The sequence below is a fragment of the Ambystoma mexicanum genome, chromosome 8, assembly GCF_040938575.1.
Source record: "Ambystoma mexicanum isolate Mex_15411 chromosome 8, UKY_AmexF1_1, whole genome shotgun sequence".
In the NCBI taxonomy this organism is placed as follows: domain Eukaryota; kingdom Metazoa; phylum Chordata; class Amphibia; order Caudata; family Ambystomatidae; genus Ambystoma; species Ambystoma mexicanum.
Window position 1 is genome coordinate 1,659,292,361 of NC_090929.1, and position 23,894 is coordinate 1,659,316,254.

Sequence of the window (23,894 nt, forward strand, 5' to 3'; positions counted from 1 at the left end):
TGTCCAAGCAAGAGGAGGCACGGGCTCCCAAGCCGCACCCGGGTAGCTCAGATGGTGCCTGCTGCTGTCGGTGATTGAGGTCAGCGGCGGTGGTCGGCTGGACTCAGGCGGAAGATGGAGTGCAGCCCAGAGCAGGCAAGCGGATGGGGGAGAGCAGTTAGAGTCCAGGTCCGGATGTTCACCTCACAGGAGACTCAGGGTGCAGGCAGGCCCCGGAAATCAGGCAGGCATATCCCGTTTGTGGCTCCCGCTGGGCTTTCATTGGGCTTTACTGGCCCCCACCAGCTTCACTGGCTTTCACCTGCATGTCTCACTGGCTGGACCTTCAGTGGGTTCAGAGGCCACATGCCCCTCATTGCTGCAGGCAGATTCCGCGGGGTGACAGGCTGTGCAGCCTTGGAGTCGGGCTCCCAGCCTGCGTGCTGCCGCCGCCGCTGACTGGAACAAGTCCAAGGGGATAGGTGGGCTGGCCCCGGCACGCTGTGTGCGCGCGGATCGGAGAGTGGGAGCTGCGGAATCCCTGGTATGGGGCTCAGAAGAACTCAGGCCGGGTGAGTGGGCAGGCAGGCAAGCAGGCAGGGGGGAGCCAGGTGGCACACCTCCAGAGTGCGCTGCGATGGACCGCTGCGCTCGGCTATTCCCTCGCCCACCATGCAGTGGGTGAGGGCAGCCCCTCCACGTGTCCCGCGCCCGCCATCCAGGGGCACCAGGTTCCCTCCAGTGTTACGAGGGAGAGGTGATGTTGCTGAGTCCCGGGGACGCTGGGCTTCACTTGCCCTCCATGCTTTCTCCGCTCCTCCCCCTCTTGCCGAAGCGCCCGTCCGCCATCTTGATGGTCACTGGCGCCGGCGGGCAATTACTTCTTTTTCCGATTTCAGGGGCTCAGGAGGAAAGGCGGCCGCACATCTTAGCACCGAGTGTGCTTAGGGTGTTCCGGGAGCGGGAGCTATAATTTTGGATCTTATTTGAACATGAAAACCGCCAGAATTCTTGCACAGCAGCGGGCTTCCCACGGAGGCTGTTAGAAGAGCGACCACATCGATGGCACTCTAGGCCACGCCCCGACTTGAGCACTTCTAAGTGGTCTTGCGGAGGTATGTAGAGAGAATCTACTGGCCAGATAACTAGGTGCTTGGTTTGTGATGCTTTGTGATGCTTTTGTGGGTTAGTGCTAATGCTTTGAGTGAGACTCTTTGGGAGACTGAGAGCCAACGGAGACTCCGTCTGGAGTCTGAGATGTGGGAGTTCCTGGGGATGTTTAATGCAGCTCTAATGGCATTGTTTTGAATGATCTGTAATTTATTGATGTTACATTGGTAACATCAATAAATGATGGAGGCTGGGCAGGGGTCGCCCTGACAGTTAGAGGGTTTGAGGTTGTTGATAATGTGCTCAACTCAGGAATAGATAGGGGAGCGAAGCTGAAAGGTTTGATGTTGTCAGGATTGGCATGGTGTTGACCTGGAAGATTTTTTGCTGCAAGCTAGACGGCAGGCAGTTTTTTGTGTCGTCGATTTTGATTTGGAGGTAGGCGATTTTTGCCGAGGAGGGCCTTTTGAATGTTCGTACACCAAGTGCTATCTTTGGAGCAGGTGTGAGGGGGGCTGGCAGGCGATTCAAGTTGCTTAAGGATTGTGAATAGTTCTTTGGTGTTGGATTGGGCATGTTCATTGCGTTTGTTGTACTCATCTCTTTCTGCCTTCAGTATGGTCTCTTTGTAATTGAGAGTAGCTAGTGTAGCACTGGCTTTATTTGTTTCATTTGGGTGACTTTTCCAACGTAATTCGCAGGCCCTTATTTCCTTGCGAAGGGATCTCAATTGTGGCGAGAACCAAGAGTTGAGGTGCGCCCGAGGTTTGGGTTTTCTAAGTTTGGTGGGCGCGATGAGGTCTAGTGCTTGCAGCATAGTCCGATTGTACGTGTCTACCAAGACTGTGGGATCAGAGCATGAGGATGAGAGAGCAGTAATTTAGCGCAAGTTATGTTACGTTTGTTTCTTGTGGCTGTGGCAGGTGCGATGTCCGGTGCGGTGTGGGGGATTTTAGTGGGGATACTAAAGGTGATGTCCACCTAAAGGTCTGTCCAGGTACAAGGTTGGTTAGATACGATGTTGGTGTTGCAGTTAAGGGTAGCTAACCAGTCGAGAGTCCTGCCCTTGGAGTGTGTTGGCGAATTGACTTGTTGTGAGAAGCCTAGGTTGAGCAGCAGGTTGTTGTCGTGTGCAGGGGCATCATTGGGGTCTAGGTAGCCTAGATTGTAAGCTTTACATCTATCTAAGCAGGGCCAGAAAGCTATATTCCCCAATGGCGTTTTGAATTGTGGCTACCGCCTGGCACAGTGCTAAATACAAGATGGGCCAAGCCAACTCTAGTGCCACCCTTGTCGCTCACTGAGTTACTATGGATCTTCCACTTTGACCGATTCCCTCAGCCTCCATTGTATGTGAACCTAGCTGGTTGTAACAAACCTGTCTTTGCCCTTTTAGTGAAGGCTACATTCTTCATCAGCTGTAGAGCACCCCTCTTTTTAATGGTGATTGGTGACATGTTGGGGGAACATCACAATTTTTCTACCCTCTTATTCCAAGTCCTCCTTTATTCTGGCACATGCTCTCCTCATAGTTAATCTGTTGCTAGGAAAATGATCGAGCGCCATCATCCATTGAAGAGAACCTGCTCGTCTTTATCCTATTGCGTTTGTCTATGAATATGGGGCCCTCTTCTGAGATGAGACCTAGTGCCATAAGCCAGTTCCATATAAAACATGCACGATCATCCCCTTCACCCTCAGCCGGGAAACCCAACATCCTAAGCTGGTTGGTCACACTATGAACTCTAGTTGTTATGAACTCATTTGTATTTGCCTTGAGAATCATGTCACAACTCTTAATAACGCCGGAGATCCTCTGCATAATTGCACAAACTCTCACTCCATGCCAGCGGTCCTTCCCTCCAACAACCATGCCTTCATTACACTCTGTGTGACACGCTAATTCATTGGATCAAATTTCTCTTCCAGTCACACTATCGATTCGATTTCTCAATATGATTAGGACCGGTCTGAACCATGTCTTGAGGCTGGGTTTCCATCCAAGGGGGTTCCTGATCTCTGGTTTATGCGTACCCACTGCTGATCTCTCACAATGTCAATGAGCTAGCACTTGGAGGACCGCTGCAGAGGTGGAAACTGAAAAGTCCACAAAAATCATGCGGTCTGTCCAGCAGGCCATCACATGGTGTAGCTGGTCTTGTGTCCTATTAGTTCATTCCCCAAAGGCACCAACGGTAGGCTGAGGTCACCCCAGCCTCACATCAGGGTTACTTGCACAGCACTAGATCAATGTTGGACCATCAACGCCAGCCTTTGCCAGGAACCTCAATTGTCTGCTTCCTCCTCACACATGTCCACTGTCTATGCAAGGTCTACTCACAGGCTCAGTCATTACCTATTGCTGTGCCCAGCCTGTGCAACTTCTTCCTGCAACTCAACCTTTTTATGCAGATGAGATGGGCCACTGACACCGCCCAAAACTACCCGCTGGCAGGAATTTGGAGCACCAATGGGCCTTCACGTGATTTCTCACAGCCATGCAATCCTATGGACAAAGGGGGTGGCCCATTGTTTCTATGTTTCATGGAAGTAAATGACCTGGTGGTAATCTATTTTGTTGAAATTACATAGTGGAATTTTTTTAATGCGCTCTTCTACCCGCCACCCACATCTGCCCCAACCCTTACCACCTTCCCTCAACATATATCGCCACACCGTAATTTCAGCAAAGTAAACCACCACAAGGTAATTTACTTTGATGTGTGATGCAGTGCCCAGTTTGTCCACGTTAGTGGATGGTGGGTCACCAACGGGTACCTTTTCATAGGATAATGGTCAGTACTCCGGCTCCTTTAAGAAAATGGAGTAGCGGCATGCTCACAGAGCCGGCAGCACTGGTAGGCTAAGCTTCACCCGGCGAGTGCTGAAAAAGCTCCCTAATACATGTAAACCAAGGGGGATATCGAGATATCCCCAAGAAACTCAACAAGCAGTGTAAGAAACAAGAGGGAGTTGGGAACGCCAATATGTTATGTTAGTGGGAGTTATACTGCACCCATTCACATGGTCTCCAGGCAGACCTGGTTCTCAAAGCTGCAGTCCAGATCCGTCCAGGCCCAGAGAACTAGGATTCCAAAGTTCCCCATAGGAGGAAGTGCTGTCCTGGCTGGAGAGAGGAAGAGAAGAAGGTGGGGAAGGAGCTGCAGGCAGGAGACTGTAGCAGAGGCGCCTGGGGCGAGCGGGAGGCAGAGTACAGCCCCTGCAGCCTGGGGAGTAGAAGGCTGGCTAAGGAGGAGATAGTGAGTTGCAGGGAGGACCTACGAGGCTGGGTAAATGCAGATCCAACTGCTGGGGAGTCAAGGGGGCTGGGAGGAAGAAAACCTAAGAGGCTTGTGCAAGGAAGGTCCAGAAAGTGGTAAAAGCAGGAGCCCAAAGGGGTCAAGAAGTTGGTAGAGATAAGATACTTGGAGTACATGGAGTGTCATGAGAGAGGGAACCAAAGGGTCACAGAATTAGAAGAGGCTAAACAGATTTTAAAGGACATATTGATGGGAAAGGAAATAAAAGGAAACTGGGGAAGGTGAAGCATAGTGGGTAGAGGAAGTGTTGAATGAGGTGAAGTGGACAAACCTCAGGAAGGCAGAAAAGGAGAAAAAAAGAAGTGAAGGGAGAACATTGAGTATCCTTTATACACGCTTTATACCAACGAGTGGTCTCTAAGTAGGGGATCGGGATTCGAACCGGTGCTGCGCTGAATTGTCTTACTTCCAAGACAAATGCGTTACTCCGGAGCTTTCACTGCCACAAATCCTTGCCCAGTCTTATTTGTTTTCTTGGCTGTACCCTTTTCTATCTTTAGGTTCACCTCCGTCGTAAAACAATGCTCCACTCCCCGCTTTGCTCCGATACCTCTGCTCCTGGTCCTCCCCCTCACTGCCGCAGTTTCTCCAACTACCTGATCAGCGAAGGTCTTGAGTGGTGCCTCAACCCTTGGACTGGTGGGACCAAGCTGTCTCGATGCGTTCAAGGATCCAGCAGTGCTGAGCCTTCAGAAGTCACCCTGGACCACCCAGTGGACTGACCAGCTCTACAGTGGGCTATCACTAGAACCATTACCGTTCTGCATTTTCCACTGGAACGTCGGTAGTCACCAGCTTGTGGTGAAAGTCACATTCCTGCCAAATTTCGGCTTCCCAGCTTCAAGGGATCCTGCTTCTTCAACTGCAACTGGAAGGACACCAGCTGTCGCCTGTGTGTGTGGCCGTCACTGGAACGCACCTTCCCCCATCTGGTGAAGTATCCTGAAGAGGTCTGCATTGGTGTCTTCTGTATTTCTTCTTCTCAAAGGGTTGCACTCTGCTCCTGCAACGGTCCGGAAGGATCCTTGCACCCGCAGCTCCTGGTGACCTCTCAATGGAAGCAACGGTGGGAAAACCTACCTCCAGTGACCCCCAGATGACCCATCTAGTCATCTGGGAAAATCGGAGTCAGGCGTGCAAGTAATCACAACGCATTCATCTCCCCCTGTTCTCCTTAGAATAAACCTTAAAATAAACGTTGGTTATTCCATTCCATCGCTTTTTGATCATCACGGCCAAAAGTAGCTGTATCTGAAAGATAAGAAAATAATTTTACTTACCAGTAACTTGGATGAATATCTCTCTGGAACAGTTCACTAACACAAGAACTCTTCCTGCATCGGACCCCCTTTTTCTGAGAAGGAGCTTTGCGACTCTTGGGCACAAGGCCTCACTCATCATAGGGATCGGACCTATAAAGTTACGGAATATTTCTTGTGACTTTGTTTCAATGTATTGCATCACTACTTACCATCCTTTTTGTTGAATAAGTAATTCATTGCATTCCTAAGAACCCAAATGTCACTGTATATATGTTTTATAATTGAGTGTTGTGTCATTATCACCTGCTTGTTTAATTTCCTGGTATGCGTTTTGGGCCTAGAATAAATTACTATTTTTGTACTTGCCTGTCTAAATTGAATTATTGCATGCTGCACTGTGTGGACTCATTGTGGACCCCTCACCCCACTCACGCACTCTTTAGAATAGCCTCGACTTCTTTCCACGCTTACCTTGATTGGGTTTGAGCTAATTTATCATCACAGTTACCCTGTTCACTAGAACTAGGGTGGCCTCCTAAAATCTCTCCACCAGGCCAGATTCCAGAAATCCATCTTAACCACGATCAAATATGACCCCTAAACAGTTGTAGTCTATTACTCTTTCTATGATTTGTCTGGCTGTCAGTGAAAGATTTTTTTAATTCTTTCCTACATGGAGAGAAGGACATGATCTTATTTTCTTGGGTGTTAATTGTGAGGCCATTTAATGCTGCGTTTGAATGTAGATTCAGCTGAGTTTGTAGGACCTTAGCAGTAAGATCTGCAAGTACTAGATCGCCCGCATAACCCATCCAATGAAAGCGTCCCATTACTATTTTGTTTTACAATTGTATTTATTAGTACTCAGCGTGGGTCAATGAGCTTGTCGCAACAATCTCATTGGCCCTCGTCAAGTAGTTACCAGCCTGACAAAGCCTTTCAATGCATGACACATTTTTGAATTCCATCATGGAAAGGGAGAAGGGACTATCTGTCCCTTCTTCCCATCCCATGGCGGCAATTTTCTTTTTTTACTTTTTTCTACACTTTTGAATGGCAGCATGGAAAGGGAGAAAGGAATATGTATCCTGTTCCATGGCGCCATTTTTGTTTTCCTTTCTCAGTTGCTAAACGCCAAAACGGTTGACAACTTAAAAAATATACTATTAGTAACCCGGTCTAACTGACCAGGGTACTAATAGCAATAAACCCCGAGCTGGGGGGCCATTACTGCTTCAGGTAATGTCCCGGGGCCTGTAACTATGGGCCCCAGGGCATTACCTAAAGCGGTAATGCTCCCCCACGCCCCAGTTCAGAGCTTATTGTTTAAATAAAACCTGGGGAATACCCCAGGTCGATAATTTCTCCCATAGTTTAGCCCGACTAACTGTATCGAACACTGCACTGAAGCCTATATATATGCAACAAATAGTGGCTGTCCATAGTTACTCCATATATACATATGATAATTTTAAAGTGACACTCTGGGTTTCTTGTTGTTCCATAGCAATGATAAAGAAAGTGTATTTAGTCGCTTAAATATGCTACAGTGTAGACATTGGACAGTACTATAGTAAGAGTTTATCACTTTTACCATTGAGGTTCTACCCATTCAGTACATTGGAAATTTGAGACAGAAGTCCACTGATTATTCCAGGTACATTAGAATTCTAGGTCCATTACTTGTATATTTACTTCTGGTTGGCACTAATGTGTTTACAGGCTCTAGGGTAAGTGCAAGGGGTAGGCTCTTAGCAAATCAATGGCAGTGTTAGGGGAAGGATACATCAGTGGGTAGCACAAGTAAGTTTGCCATCCCAATATCATCCCCGATTTCTTGCTCTTTTTCAACATTTTGGGAAAGGTGGAAGGCAGATCCTGCATAAAAATAAGTATATTGTCTGCATACAGTGATATTACATATGTTTGCCCAGAGATCTGATGACCACTACAAACCTGCCTCGTATGACAGAACACCATTTATTTTTAGTATCGTCCTATGCTAAAGTATACCTCAAATGGATAAACCCATCCACACATTCAAGCGCTTCATGTGGGTCTAAGCCGGCCGGCAGGGTTGCCTGCATGCACTCCATTATAAAGAACAGTTGTCTCATGTTGGACATAACATTCCTCTGTGGCACAAATCCTGCGTGAACCTCATACACTAAATTTGGAAATCACACAAGATAGCTTACAAGCTGGTATCATGGCTAAGATATGATTCTACGTTAATCATAGATAGCACAAGAGTATGTCTTCACCACCTTCCCATATTCTCCAATGCCCATTTCATTTCAGCCAGTTGAAGTGAGGATTTCAACATTTTCCTGTGTTGCACAGATAGTTTAGGTAAATCTTCCTCCAGCAAATCCTGGTGCGACCTCAGGTCTCCCCATACCTGCCGGTGATGCAGCTCTTTACAGAAAACACATAAAATGCTATTGATATAATATTGGGCTGGAATAAGGTTGCCTTGAGTGTCTTTAATGACAGTAACAGTTTTGTTACCCCCTTCTCCATGCCAAGAAAAGCTATCGTCCTCCTAACCTCGTGCTCGAAATTGTGCTATATGTGGGAATGTGCCGTATGCTCCTGTTTCCCCGAGCTGCTCGTATAGTTCTTCCTTATGGGTTATGATCTCTTTGAAAAGCTCTTAAGACCCCCTATCATACCTTCATCTTTAATGGGCCCCTCAATAGTATCAAACAAAGCTATCATTTCCAGTTCAAATACAATTTATAGGATTCATCTGCTAATAAGCAAACTGGCTACTTCCAAGAGGCAACTGGTGATTAATCTGGTTGCCGGCGGAATGGGACTTGCAATGGAATGTGGTCGGATAGCGATCTATATAGATATGCAGCTGATTGTATCATATGACCCCAACGCAGCTTATGTAAATGTAAAACCTATATGGTTAAAAGATTTCCTGGCAGCAGAAGAAAGGGAAGAGCCCCTATTCGTAGAAAGGCGATAACACTACATTTTAATCAGGTTGTGCTGTCTCACAACTTGCCGTTAGGGCTTGGAGGCTTGTCCTAATGCTCATCCCACTGGCTGAGAAATATCTAGTCCTCTGTGTAAAATGCAATTGAAATCCCCTGCCCACAATATGCAATTGTCCAGATACTCTCTGAGAATGTAACATATTTGTAAGAGTGTTGGCGTTTCACAGCAGAACAACGAACCCAACATATCTGCTGTTCTTGTATGTAAGAGCCGTCATCTAGCCGAGTAGGGACAACAAGAGACTGGTAGCAAGAATGTTATCAAACAGATTTTGACAGAAAGAACCTTTCATCTGTAATTCAAAGAATCTGCACAGTCTCTCCTCCAAGTGGTATCAGTTCAGAAGATCTCCTTCAAAAAGTTCAGAAGTCATTTTGGGGTAACTTCCCTGGCAATCGCAGTCTCTAAATTGCTGCTCAGAAGGGTATCACCCTTGCATGGTTCGCTCAGTGTTAGGATGCGATCAGCTTCGGACCCCATTGTAGATATGCAGACATTGCTGCGTCTACACCACCACCTGCAACAACAGCTGGAATTTTGCTTAAAGTGGTAGGGAGTGGCCCCCAATGCCTTCTTGCCCCAGTTTCCACAGACGGGTTCTTAAGTGTCATCACATCCCCATTCTGGATTCCTGATCTCTACCTCCTCAGCCCTTCTCTAACTATCCTCTGAGCCTGGACCACTTGGATGGTACAGCCCATGCTCGTTCCTCCTCCCCTTCTGATCGGGGCCATGCCACCCCCTGCTTTGGGTGATGCTTGTCCACTCATTCATTTCAATTCACAGTGGACTCCCAAGTCCTAGATGTTTTTTCCTGCTTTCTTCTCATGACTCCCTCCTTAAATTCTCCTCCTGTTACCATTTGTTGTTCTCTTACCATCAACGTCTGCTCTCCTCCTGCCACTACCAGTTCTCCAATCGCCCCTTCTCCCTCATCTTTTCCTCCAATCGCCTTCTTCCAGCTCTCCTTTAAATGACCAATCAGCTCCAAACTCCACTCTCACCTTACTCTAAATATTTACACCCTGCGGTCTCCCCCACAGGTTTTTAGATCGCTCCACTGTCTCCCGAGGGTTGGGCTTCACTTCAGTGTTTCTACTTGGTCATAGTTTGAACTCTGGTAGCTGATTGGTTCCTCTTTAATAAGACTTTATTGAAGGTGTTACAACAGTTTACTGGGGTTGCATGCGGATCGTAGCTTTAACAGCCAATTCCATGACCATGAATTTGGATGTTGCGTGTTTTTGCACATGTGCACGTTCACCTGGCTTCATAACAGACTTTTGGTAAAGCATACTTGGGAAGAAGTATTGAGAATTTATTCATGCATAAGGTAACACTTTATTGGTATACGTAACAGTCTGCTTCTCCCTGGAGAGGACTGAGTGAGGGTGACCACAGGAACTTCCCCATATTAACCGAGGGCCCATCATAGACTATCTTGTGTAGGTACCCGGCCTCTAAGTCAACCTGCTAGAAGTACCCCAAACAAGGCAAGGGACATCTCAAAAAGTTGTATAACCTGCAGAGGTATGCTCTCTCCAACTCATATGAACACTTCCCTTCCAGAAGACGTCTAGGCAAAATTGAGCAACACTCCACCCACCCACCTCTTACTTTGTATACTGTGCTTCCCAGTGGCCAATTACATTTCTGGGAGCATCTCAAAATCAGTGTGCCGACTATGTATTTATGACCATTTCATGGTTCTGTTTGCTACAGAAACATTTGACATTCCATGAAAATGAATGAACAACCCTTAATACAGAATTTGCAGGTCCACTTCCCATTGCGTATTCTGCTTGTGCTATATCCTTCCCCATAGCCATCCTTGTTGACCTGAGTGATTCCCTTCGCATAGCTGTCTTTCAAGGGACCTTTAGACACAGAGTACATGTTGTGCCCATCTTTTCTGCTCCCCTTTGACATTTAGTGCAATTATGAAACGTCTTAAGCAGCACGATCATCAAGGGAGCAGAGGATAGCATGTTGGGTATAGATGGTGTCACAAAACCTTCAACGGACCAGTCATGCACTGCCGCATGCTGGCGCTTGGTACCTGTGATCCAGTCATGATGGGCGGAATACTGTGCCAGGATGTTGTGAAGCGTTTAGTACACATGGAAGTCATGGATAAATGCAGCCGAGAAAGACCAATCGAGTCCCTCTGCCATGACTGGCACACAGAGCGCCCAGCACAGGTCTCCCTGCACCACAAGAAGTTGCCCCAGCAAAAGGTGGTGCAAGGACAGTGCAAAGCACTGGCCCTGGGGCACCAATAATAGCAGGTAGTAAACGAGACCAACAAGAAGAACAAAGAGTACGTCTTCAGGCAAAAGGCACAGGCAGACTGGGCAAGGGGATGCCAGAAATGGCAGACAAAGCGAGGTAAACAAGTCAGGGCTGAGTAAGGCAAGGCAATGTCAGAAGGGTGTAGAGCTCCAGGGTGGAGAAAAGAGGAAACGGAGGGGAGCGAGGCACAACTGAAGAAGCTGAGACGCAAGGAGCACTGTCTCAAATGGGCTATTATAGCCCAAGGGCAGTGTCCTAGTAATAACTGTTGGTTGCTGAGCAACAGTAACTAGTGGCCAAATGCGCAATTCATGCATGCGACCTGGAGACAAGATGGCAGCGCCCATTAGCCGAGATCGATGTTGGGCGCGGAACAGAAACCACCTGCTGATGCCCCTGTTGCCTCTAAATCGCTGACACCACTGCAGGTACAGTCTCCAGGCTCCCCAAGAAGGTAAGGAGTGCCGAAACTGTAACCGCGAGTGGCCGGCTGAGGTGGGCTGCAGGACCCTGCAGCCCAGGGAAATCGACCTACTTGGATCCTGTATAGCAGGGTGGGCGCTGCAGGTTCCCCCAGCTGGTGACTTGGCAGGATGATTACTGCCAATAGGGTCCAACATCAGCTTCCTCAATATAATACAAGGAACACATTGACAACAACTGAGAGGAGAAAGACGGATGGAGCAATGAAGATGCCTAAGACCGGTTATGTTATGTTGGGTCATTTGTTAGGCGCCAAAGCCCAAAGGCATCCTGGCGCCACAGAAGGATGGAGCGCAACCTCTCTTGTTACACAAACAAAATGGTCTTAAGCTGTTTTCTAAAGACAAGATGATCTTCAGTGTTTCGTAGGGGTTCAGGAAGGGCATTCCAAGCCCACGCAGCCTGTACATGAAAGGCACAACCATTTCCACAAGCTGTCTTAACTCGATCTACTTCTAAAAGACAGGCTTTGGCAGATCGAGTTTTTTTTTTGGTTGTTTAAGTTTCACCCTAATCTTAAGGTAGGCTGGGGCATCACCAAAAACACATTTATGGCAGGTGGTCAGCAGCTTAAACTGAACTCTAGCTGAGACAGGCAGCCAATGGAGTGTCTTTCTGGCCGCTGATGTGGGATCAGTACGGCTCATCTGGTATACAATACGCAACGTTCTGAATCTTCTGCAGTTTTTTTAATATCTGTTTTCCTAGTTCCCCCTAGGAGAGCACTACAATAATCTACTCTCAGAAGTATCACAGCTCTAACCAATTTTTTACGATTTTCTTCAGAGACCAGTGGGGCCACTTGTCGAAGCACCTTAAGATGGTAATTGGCGCCTTTTACAATTGCATCCACATGGGCACAACTATCCAGACAGGCTTCCATATAGGTGCCCAAAGTTTTAACCTTAGGTACTACTGTAATCTGACTGCCATCAATCAGGTAGCTCGTATAGACCAAACTCGGCTTCTCTCTAGGTTGTCTAGGGCCATATAGCATTAACTCGGTCTTAGTTGAGTTAAGGCATAGCCAATTGGTAGATATCCAGCTCTTAATGATCTGGTAGGCCGAGTCTAGTGTTTGTTGGCCTTTGTCGTAATCTCCACAGATCTCCAGTGCCAATTGGAATTCATCTGCGTAGTTGCAGAAGAAGAAACCCAGATTTTCAAAGTCCAGGCATAGTGGGATGATATAAATGTTATAAAGCAGGGGGGAGAGGCATGCCCCCTGGGGAACTCCACAGGTGGTAATTTCGGAATCTGATGCACTATCACCCCAGTAAACTTGGGAACTACGTCCTTCGAGAAAGGATTCAAGCCAAGTTATTGCCTTCACTGAAAGGCCCCCGTCAGTGGCCATCCGACCCAGCAGGATCCCGTGGTCCAGCAAGTAGAAAGCTGCCGATAGGTCTAACAACATCAGCAACCCCGACTTGCTAGACTCCAGCCTGTGACTGTAAATTCAGCAGAGCACTCTCAGTGCCGAGGAAACTATGGAAGCCTGATTGTTTTTGATGCAGGATATCCTTGTCTGAAATGTGAGTCTGCAGTTGCTACTTTGTGAATGAGTTTCAGAAAAAAGAGCGTGTTAGTAACTGGCCTCAGATTGGCCGCATCATTGGGGTCTAGTCCGGCCTTCTTTAGTAGCGGTGTAATTGCTATGTTTTTTTATCAAGAGTGCAATGCTACCAGTTTGAAAAGATGATTTTACGAATCTGCAGAGGAATGGAATGAAAATATCCTTCTGTTCCAGTATAATCTTGGATGGAAGGAGTTCGCCCAGGCAGGTAGTAGGATGCATAGTCCTCCGAACGTTATGGATTTCTGACGTAGTATGCTCTCTAAATATAAAGCTGGCCTGGGATTTCTGTGGGACTTGCCTTCCATTGCCCGAGAGCTGAGGACCAGCTTTAAGATTGATATTTCTTTCATCATTTTCCTCATCACTGGGGTTTTCAATGATAGTGGTGGCATATAGAGTTGTCCTGGTTAATTCTGCCTGGATTTTTCTTTGATCAGTTTTTAATTTATCAGAAAAGGCTTTCTGCACTCTATTACAATCTTCATTGGTTGGTTTAATAATGGGATTTGTACTTGTGTTTTTTTTTCCCAGGACCTAAGAAGGTCCTTAGTTTGATTCCCAGCCTGGAAGATTTGTTCATTGTAAAAGTTACATTTAGCTTCCACAATTTTATTTTTTACTCCTTTGCCTTGTACTTTTAGGCTGCCAGGTTTTCCAGAGTGTTATCTCTCAGCCAGGTGTGTTCCGCCTGCCTTTTTATGGTCTTTAGTTCAGTCAGCGCAGGTGTGAACCATTTATGATGATTAGGGTAGTCTCTGACAGTTCTAGTTTTCAGAGGTGCCACCTGATCCAACATACATAGAATCTCTTTGCTGTAGGTACTAATAAGGATTTCCGGACAGCCAGAGTCATTAGTTTTGGTCATTATGGTCTCTAGGCATTTAGAAAGAATAGATGTAACATTCTTCAAATTTGTATTATGCACTTTGCGCCTGGATTCGTGCTTTCTTGATAGGGGAGAAGGAAGTGTCAACTGGAAAGAAATTGAGAAATGGTCCGACCAAATGCACGGTGTAGTGGTTATATGGTCTATAAAGATGTTTCCACTTCCCACCCAGTCCATGATATGTCCTTTTATATCTGTTGGTTCACAGCTGTGTATTGTTATCTGATGGTTATTTAGAGCCTTCTCAAGGTCAAGAGCTTTGTTATCGTTAGCATGACCTTTCCAAAAATCTCCCAATATCACTAGGGCAGAGTTAGCTGTCAGAAACGGGGCTACAACATCTCTGAACTCCTCATTAAACATAGAGGGTTCACCCGGTGGACGGTAAATTAAGACCAGGTTAATGCTATGATTCGGGTCAGGAAGCAGTTTAATATGTAGTAGGTCACAACCTGCGCACTGTATTTTTGCTTCATAGAATCAAAGCTCCTTTTTACATATTACCGCCACACCGCCTCGAAGAAAACATAACCGGGGGGGGGTGAAAGGGAGTTCACCTGTTCAATGGTGGGACCATGTGCATCCATGAGCCAGATTTCAGTGATACACAGGATGTCCACACTGTGTTCTAAAACAAAATCATGAACATTAGTCATGTGTTTCATGAGAGATCTTGTGTTCAACAAGGTTAGTTTTAGTTTTGTCGGGGGTAATCCCTTCTTAGATGAGGTATCTGTTCTCTGAAGAGTCTTAGTAGTAAGATGTGGGTCAGCTATTACTGCATGGACGGGGCTAGCAGGCTGTGTGTGGTCTACTATTACTGTCCCAGCCTCGTTGGGAATGGGTAGGTCATAAAGTGCTCCCTTTCCCATATCGACATCGGAGTAGGCTTGATTACTGGAAGTATGGGCAGTGACTTGAGTTTTAGCCAGAGTTTCCATGAACTTCGAGCTGCGCGCATGTGAATCTTCTCTAGCCTTAGCTATGGCTTGAAGCACTTCTATAATACCCATGTGTCTGAAATAAGGACAAAAAATTTACCAACCGCCGCGTCCGCCCGTCTGCGCACGGACTAGCACAGACGTGCTAGACGTGTCCACTCCGGCGCGTTTGCGCCGGGTTTCAGGAAAAGTTTGCTTCCGAGAACTACAACTCCTGCTGGGGAGTGTAGTTCAAAGCGAGAACGAAGCGTGGAGAGTATATGAACTCTGATTCAAATCGCTTTGTTTGCGTTATCAGGACAAATTAGCCTGGAAGCGGAACAGCAGGATAGAAAACTAGCAACCTACTATTACACAATTTATAATCACAACACAGCGGTCTAGTCTTTGGAAGATAGTCAATCATGCCGGGAAGTTTAAAACTGCAACAGCTGACACCAAGGAGAGAGAGCAGCAGAGACACCGGTCAGAACGCTGAGGGAAAGCGCTGTGTGAAGGCGAACGCAGAAGAGGAACCAGAGGGCAGGAAGCCTGCTGCCTGAGAGTATGAGGCAGCGGGAACCATGTGCACTAAAGAAGGACACAGTGAAGAGACATGAACTAACGGGACGCACGCCGAGCTAGCAGATTAAGACAAACAGAAGCAGAGAAAAGCAAGAGACACTGGAAGCACCTGGTAAGCCCATGGAAGACATATAGGTTACTTGAAAATGTGTGCCGTTTCATAAAAAGGAAAAAGGGAAAAGGTAGCCTGTGAAGAGATTAACATATTTGAGAATCATGTCACGAACGGACCATTGAGTCCATATTCCAAAGTAAACTACAAAATAAACGTCAATGGTCTTGAGGAAGGGGCAAAGACCCAGTGTATGAAAAAAGGGGGAAATAATAAAACAGACTTTGTTAAACAAGGGTTGATAAGCCATCATTGGGAAAATATCATTTTGTGGATAAAAAAAAGTAACTGTATAGAAGTCCTGACAGGAGAGTATACCAGGTGGAGCCAAGTGTTTGCAAGAAAGTGAAAGAGACTGCGTCTATGACCTGGCAGGTGAGCATACCAGGCAAAGTCAGTTGTGTGTAATAAAGTACAATAAGAGAAGAATCTCAAGGAAGATCCATGGCCTTGAGATTGTGAATGGTTGTAAAGGAGAAAAAGAAAATTGTCAGGAGAGTATACCATGTGATCTGCGAGTCTGGACCTGCACCCAAGTTGTAAAACAGTGAAAAGAGAATCCCAAGGAAGACACATGCCCTAAGGATTTTGAATTGTTATGAATGTAAAGAGAAACCTGGGGAAGTGAGCCATTTCACCGAGAACTGTGAACCCACCAATAAGAGAGAGTTAACATCTTGGGGTAACAAGGAACCTGGATTATTCTTTGCTGCACATTTTCATTTTGTGAAAAGGAATCTGGCTAAGGGAGCTATTCCCTCGAACTGTGAACATTGTCCACTTGGAACTTTGTGGTTGGATTTACCCTTTTGTGTTGGATCTAAACTTTTGTGCATTTTGAGAACCAGAGACAATATCCTTGACAACTCCGAGTTAGTATTAGAATGTGAGGTCCAGAAAAGGATTTCGGACACAGGACATATATTTTGCTTTGGACATCTTGACAAAGGACAGACCCATTGGTTTTGATTAAGGTAGGGAAATACCTCCTAGATTAGGGATAGTGAGGCATTTTCCAACCACTTTATTATTTTCTTTAAAAGTCTATATCCAAACACGAGTCCTCTGTGTCCGAGTCTCATTCCTGGCTCCTTATAGGAGCCATGGATAGGTGATGGGACTGCCGCCCACAACAAAGCCACAAAGGCTGCTTCAGACCTGAAGCATGTTGGGCAAAAGGAAGTAATTGGATCCTAAACATATCCAAAGGCTCCACACAGAGCATGCAAAGACCTAACCAATCAGAAGCTTTGATAGAGGGAGGCGCTATCCACCAGATGCATGGCAATTTTCACAGTTAGAGTGCACAGGAGGTGTAAGAACAGAGAAAGGTTAAGAGCTGAAAATGCTGAAGCCCCTGGAAGAGCATATAAGCCTCATCAAGCTTTTAACTCTTAGAGACCGGAGCAGTCTAGAAAGCTGGAAAGCTTGGGAACGCTGGCAACATAACGAGTCCAAAGACTGCTAAACAGTGATCTGGGTACTGTGTCCCCAAGTGAACTGGGCACTATATCCCTGAAGGAAGATAGCACCACATCTAGTAACGCAGGAAGAGTGAGACAGGCACTATTCTCCTGAATGGGCTTCAAATAGCAAGCTGCGACCTACATACCCATCACTGGAATTGGGGCAAATAAGGGTTATCCCTAAAAATTGGCTTTGACCAAATAAGTGAGGTGAGCGATATATCTGTGTGCAGGGCACTATATCCCTGGGACTCTGTGGAGAGGAGGGATACTTTTGCTTGGTGGGTTCCAAGAGCCGAATATACGTTTGTTTGGAGCTCAAGCCCTAGATTGCATCTGTGTTTATCCCATCTCTCTCCTGACAACACTAAAAGTCTTTCAAGCTAATCCTGTTTCATCAAATGTTTTGTCGATTCACCACTGTGAATATGCCAACGGTGGCTAAAGCCTGGCTTGAGCCAAATGCCTACTTTGACGCTAATCTTTTTGTGGGAGTATTTTAATTTCCCTTTAAGGGCATCTGAAATTAAATCTGTTTAAATGTCGGACAAAGTAAAGTCGATTTATAATGTAAAATTAACACAATTTTCCATATTGTGATTTACTCCTTGGCTTTTTTATTTTTGAAATATTTTGCTTTTATATTTGAACCGTGAAGCTGTACTTGGCTTGCGCTTTGGTTCTTGAAGTCTAATGAAACCACAGGCACGTAGTCCGCATTTCACAGCTTCTATCAATGATGGAGTTAAGAGAGAGAATCTTACTTACAAGACTTAAGGTGCCACTCATTTTGCAGATAATGACTGTGGAGGAGGGAGAGCGTGGATTGCAAGGTTGAAGGAAGGTCAGAGCTGCATGAGATCCCTACCACACATGCTTTTCGATTTAATGAGGATTGGTCAGGCTCTTCAATAAGGCATGATCAAAAGTCACCAGCTTCCTCCCCAATCCTTGCTGATGATGGCACACCTTAACCGTCTGAGGCCTGGCTGGCTTTGCTGCTCATTGCAGAGTTACAGTTTCATGGAAAAGCCACATCATGTCGTATCAGGAAAACGCTAACCAGTCTGGGATATCCTCTCTTGACCCTCTGTTTTAGGCGAGTCTAACCTTCAACAAAACAGGCATCCCCAATGACAATGTGTTGAAAGGAGCATCCCCTCATTACCTTTTGTAAAACAGGTGCCCTGTGACAACCTTGTGTTAAAGGGCCCTCATGAATCACCCTGTGCAGGGGCACATATTTGGCAGCACATCTTTCTTCCTATGCAGTGATCGTGTCACATCCTAAGAATCCGCACCTTATTTCATAGATAAAAAAGCAACTGGATATTTCCCATTGGGTGGGTTGGCCTGTACATTTTCAGCATGATAAACATAGCAAATGCATGATAATTTATTAGCCAATGATCCTCATGGGAATAAATCGCATGGGTGTTTATAAGTCCGCTGGTGGAAGTAGGTTTATGCTAAAACGTGGTGTTGTTTCTTGTTGGATAAACAAAGACTTGCTGTGTGCGAACCTAACCAGACCATTCTGTGCTCTGGATTATCATCCGGCATATGTCTTTGCAAATTGTGGACGCAATCGGATTTTCCAGTTGCCTTCAAGTGTCCAATTGAACAATAAGCCAGAACCAGTGTTGCTTGGTTGTACTAATCTGTGATAATGCTGTGTCCTTGTATGCGACTCCTCTCAGCAGCCATCAACTGCCAGAGTGCGGGACGCTGGCACTGCCATGATGGTACACCAGTACTCTGCACCCCCATTGGTACAGTGTTCTGTTCTGGTATGGGTTCACAGGCACCTGTTCTTCAGATTCCCCGGTTGTAGTACAATTCCGGCTCTTTTGTTAAAGACAGGATTTTAGGCTCCAGGGCCTCTCGCCGGATCTGAAACATAAGCATAGGTTTCAGTGCACAGCCACAAAAGAATGGTGAATACAAGATGTTTAAGATAGCTATTGCAACATCATGGAAATTGATCAACGGACAAGACCAAGCCTGGTGTAAGGATAAAGGAACTGTATTCTCATGCTTAAAGATCACTGTACAGAAAACAGAATAATGCAGCCTACATTTCCCTCTCCTACAGTTCTCTTAAAATGGCCTTTTCTGCCTCCTCCAAACAAATTCATCAAACCGATTAACAGACCCCAAACGGATATGTGTCCTCCATGAAACAGACAGGATGGTGTTTCCCTTCCTAATGTACAGGAATCTAACCAAACACAGGCCTTGCAATCACATTAGAGTACTTCTTGGCAGTCCAAAAGATTTAGTTCAACAAAAGAAAAGGCTCCTTATGAGGTGCACACAATTTCCAAGGCTGCTCCCAATTAGTCACATCTAAATTTCTTCGACAATCCTCCGGCCCGGTCTCTGGCAGATGCAACCAACTTTAATCAGCCTACAGATGCTGCTGAGTCTCCACCAGAAGATGACGATACAGGGGAAGCTTTGCTTTCACTTGATGACAGAGCCAACTGGGTGTGCGTGTCCCAGCTTTCAGAGAGGACCTTAAGAAGTTCTGATCACCTTCCACTTCTAGAGCCCGGATTCCTACCCCCTACAGCACCTGCCTACTCCTCCTCTGGTCCTGAACCTCCTCAATGCCACGCCACATGCTCATTCCTCTTCCTGTATCCATCGTAATGCCTCCTGATGTTTTCCTCCGACTACCTCTTCAAATCTTCCTCCTACCAATCCTTGTATTCTTCCTAATGCCTCCTGATATCTTCCTTTGACCACCTGCTGAACTCTTAATCCTACTATTATTATAATTATGGTATTTATTCAATGCTGACCTAGCTTCGAGAAGCAACAGAGCGCTTTTCAGAGGTAACAACAGAACAGATATACAGTTGGGGGTAGGATACAGAGGGGCACAGAGTAGGGTTACAGCTGTATAGGGTGGTGGGGAGGAGAGGGGCGCACAGCATTTAGCGAGGCATGTGGCACGGGTGTGTGTGATGCAATGGACTAGGTGTTGAGGAGGAAAAACTCCTTGAAGAGATGGGTCTCAAGTTGGTTTCTGAATTGTAGGAGCGAATCTGATGCTTATGGGGAGGAGGTTCGATAGTCTTGGGGCGTAGGCAGAGAAGGCTCGTCTTCTGGTCCTTTCCTTTTTGCAGCAGCAGATTTCAAGTCTGCATGTGTCCTGGCTTCTGGTGAGGCGCTGTCCGCCAGAGATGCTGAGTTTCTCTGTGAGGTAGCTGGGTGACTTGAGGGTGACTGCCTTATAGATGATGCAGCAAGACTTGAAGGTGATTTGTGCGTGTATTGGGAGCCAGTCAAGGTCGATGAGGGCTGGTGTGATGTGTTCGTATCTGTATACTTCCGGTATCCTTCCTAATGCGTTCTGATGTTTTCCTCCTACCACCTCCTGAAATCTTCCTCCTACTGGTTCTTGATGTTTCTTCTCCCATGCTCCAGCCTCCTCTGCTTCTCAATCACCAACTTTCTCCAAACTCCTGCCATAAACTCATTCTCCAAATGCCCACACCTCCCCTTGCAGGGATATTTTCTTATATGCTAGTGGGTCCTCATTTGGGATGGTCTAGGTATTAGGATCTTCACATGTGTATGCTAATTAATGCTTCTGTTTGGTTGGTATCGAATTGCCTTCCACCCTCAGGGGCAGCAGGTGCCTTTGTGAGCAATCACAGTCGTGGTCGTATTGCGGCGTTATCGAGCAGGTCCACCATCTTGGATTACCTCTGAGCATAAGTATGCAAGCCGCAGCACAGTAACGTCGGCAGCAGGGCCCAAAGTAAGCATTGTCAGGGCTTTAGTGTTGTCATGAAAGTTCTGATGAGGACGGCTCCTGGATTTGGATGAGTCTGGGTTACAGAGGGCATCATCCTGCCCCATGTGAGACTGGGGGTCTCTGTGCAAGTTGCACTTTTATCCAGCACTAACTGTATCCTGTCCAGTGATGGGGGTAAGCGGTTGACTAGTGGATCTTCTCCATACCTTCATCTGCTGAATCTGGGAGGTCCATGGCCACTTAAGGGACTCCACTAGAATTCCCCAGATTCAGGAAAGGGACCTCAGCATACTATACATCTATGAAGGGAAAGCTAGGATAGTCTGTTGCAACAGCAGGGAGTGCACTGCCTCTCTTCCAGTGACTCAAACATGTGTTGCACAGACACTTCATCAGGACTGGTAGTGCAGGCTGGTTTTTTATGGGCATTCAATGGGTGCGACACTGCTCTGTCCAGCAGATCAAAAGTAGAGCAATCTGCTCAGTAACCATAGTAAAAGGTATTTGCTTCCCAGTGCTGGACCCAAACAAAATCATCTCCCCACTCCTTGTGGCCCCCAGTATTGAGCTGGCATTGAAACCTATAGGCATGACGGGACACGCTTCACTAAGTCTGTGTAAACTCTCTAGGCCTATTGTTGATTTGGTACTGCTGTTCTATCTTTAACTAATAGTTAATGAGCAGAATTACGACCACCATTGTTTTTACTGCCATTCATCCATATATACCACGACCACTCACCTTCCCAGTCTGCGGAAAGAGGCTGAAGGTAACCGGTATCATCATTCCAAAGGCCATTACCGTGGAAATATGCCTGATGGGAGCCAAGGCCAGGGGGTTCCGTAGGATGAATTTTGTGCTGCGCAAAACACAAGAAAGAGCTATTATACCTAAACGACCAAGATTCACAGGCAACCAACCAAACCTGGACCTCTTCACATGTAAACAGATCAAACATGCAGTGCCCTGATTCACATGTGACTAACCTGAAGTGTGCAGGGCCCTACTTTCCATGCATCCAACCGAACCTGCAAGGTAGCGAATTGCATGCATCCTACCAAACCTGCAAGGTAGAGAAATGCACACATCCAACGAAACCTGCAAGGCAGAAAACTGCACGCGTCCAACCAAACCTGCAAGGCAGAGAACTGCACGCGTCCAACCAAACCTGCAAGGCAGAGAATTGCACGCATCCAACCAAAACCTGCAAGGCAGAGAATTGCACGCATCCAACCAAACCTGCAAGGCAGAGAACTGCACGCATCCAACTGAACCTGCAAGGCAGAGAACTGCACGCATCCAACCAAACCTGCAAGGCACAGAATTGCACGCATCCACCCGAACCTGCAAGGCAGAGAACTGCACGCATCCTACCAAACCTACAAGGCAGAGGACTGCACGCATCCAACCAAACCTGCAAGGCAGAGAACTGCATGCATCCAACCAAACCTGCAAGGCAGAGAATTGCATGCATCCAACCAAACCTGCAATGCAGAGAATTGCACGCATCCAACCGAACCTGCAAGGTAGCGAATTGCACGCATCCTGCCAAACCTGCAAGGCAGAAAAATGCACGCATCCAAACAAACCTGCAAGGCAGAGTACTGCACGCATCCGACCAAACCTGCAAGGCTGAGAAATGCATGCAGCCAACCAAACCTGCAAGGCAGAGAACTGCACGCATCCAACCAAACCTGCAAGGCAGAGAACTGCATGCATCCAACCGAACCTGCAAGGCAGAGAACTGCACGCAGCCAACCAAACCTGCAAGGCAGAGAACTGCATGCATCCAACCAAACCTGCAAGGCAGAGAAATGCACGCATCCAACCGAACCTGCAAGGCAGAGAAATGCACGCATCCAACCGAACCTGCAAGGCAGAGAACTGCATGCATCCGACCAAACCTGCAAGGCTGAGAAATGCATGCAGCCAACCAAACCTGCAAGGCAGAGAACTTCACGCATCCAACCAAACCTGCAAGGCAGAGAACTGCATGCATCCAACCGAACCTGCAAGGCAGAGAACTGCATGCAGCCAACCAAACCTGCAAGGCAGAGAACTGCATGCATCCAACCAAACCTGCAAGGCAGAGAACTGCATGCATCCAACCAAACCTGCAAGGCAGAGAAATGCACGCATCCAACCGAACCTGCAAGGCAGAGAACTGCATGCATCCAACCAAACCTGCAAGGCAGAGAACTGCACGCATCCAACCGAACCTGCAAGGCAGAGAACTGCACACAGCCAACCAAACCTGCAAGGCAGAGAACTGCACGCATCCAACCAAACCTGCAAGGCAGAGAACTGCACGCATCCAACCAAACCTGCAAGGCAGAGAACTGCATGCATCCAACCGAACCTGCAGGGCCAAACGTTAAATGCAGCCATCGAAACAGAAGAACAAGATTTCCCCTGGCGCCGGCAGGGCCAAGGTTTACCGGTACTGTAAGACATGCGTGCTGCCGGACCATCCAGGGCCCATTGTGCATCCCAGCTCAAGTTTCTATTCATCATTGTTTCCATATGTACCCTGAGAAACGTGTTAGTAGAGATCTGCTGCCTGAGTCCACTAGATGCGGTTTCCTGCTTGTGAAATCGATGGGACGTGCCTGTACCGCTAACGCAGATCTCTTTATTGTTTCGGGTGGCCAACCACTCAGAGTGCAGTATATTACTACATTCTAGGATGGTGCGCAGCATAATCATTACATTTAACTGGTTATTAATACAATCAGAAGGGCTGGGTACCTTTTCCTGAGCCGTGTAGAAGCCTGCACAAAGAATCAGTATGCCTGCAATTACGGCCTGTCAAGCCATGGTCACATCGGCCTGGAAGCGGCTGAACATGGCATTATAAATGTCATCTAATGCAGAAATCATAAGAGGATTTTGTTGCAGATGGGCGTTTATAGAATGGGTGTTAATTTAAGAAATTGCAGTAGATTTTCTGGTCTATGTCAGTTCACACCTTCCGGGGTTTTCATCTCAGTTGCTGTGCTAACAAAACACATCTATTTGAGGAGGAGGAATTTTAATTTGGTAACAACTTTCCCCTTAGCCAGGATCAAAGCATACTTGGAAGTTTGGAATTAACATACTTTGAGCTTAACCAATTGCA

General features: G+C 46.7%; 1 protein-coding gene across 1 annotated transcript in view; it reads right to left on the bottom strand.

Moving 5' to 3' along the window:
* Nucleotides 1-18,386: 18,386 nt before the first annotated feature.
* Nucleotides 18,387-23,894, bottom strand: part of SFXN4 (sideroflexin 4) — a 225,772-nt gene continuing 220,264 nt past the window's right edge. The window contains exons 13-14 of the mRNA XM_069611928.1: nucleotides 21,518-21,635; nucleotides 18,387-18,899 (exon numbers count right to left, since the gene is read on the bottom strand). Of these exons, the coding sequence (XP_069468029.1) occupies nucleotides 18,822-18,899; nucleotides 21,518-21,635 (196 nt within the window). The 3' untranslated portion in view covers nucleotides 18,387-18,821. The remainder of the gene's footprint in view (nucleotides 18,900-21,517; nucleotides 21,636-23,894) is intronic.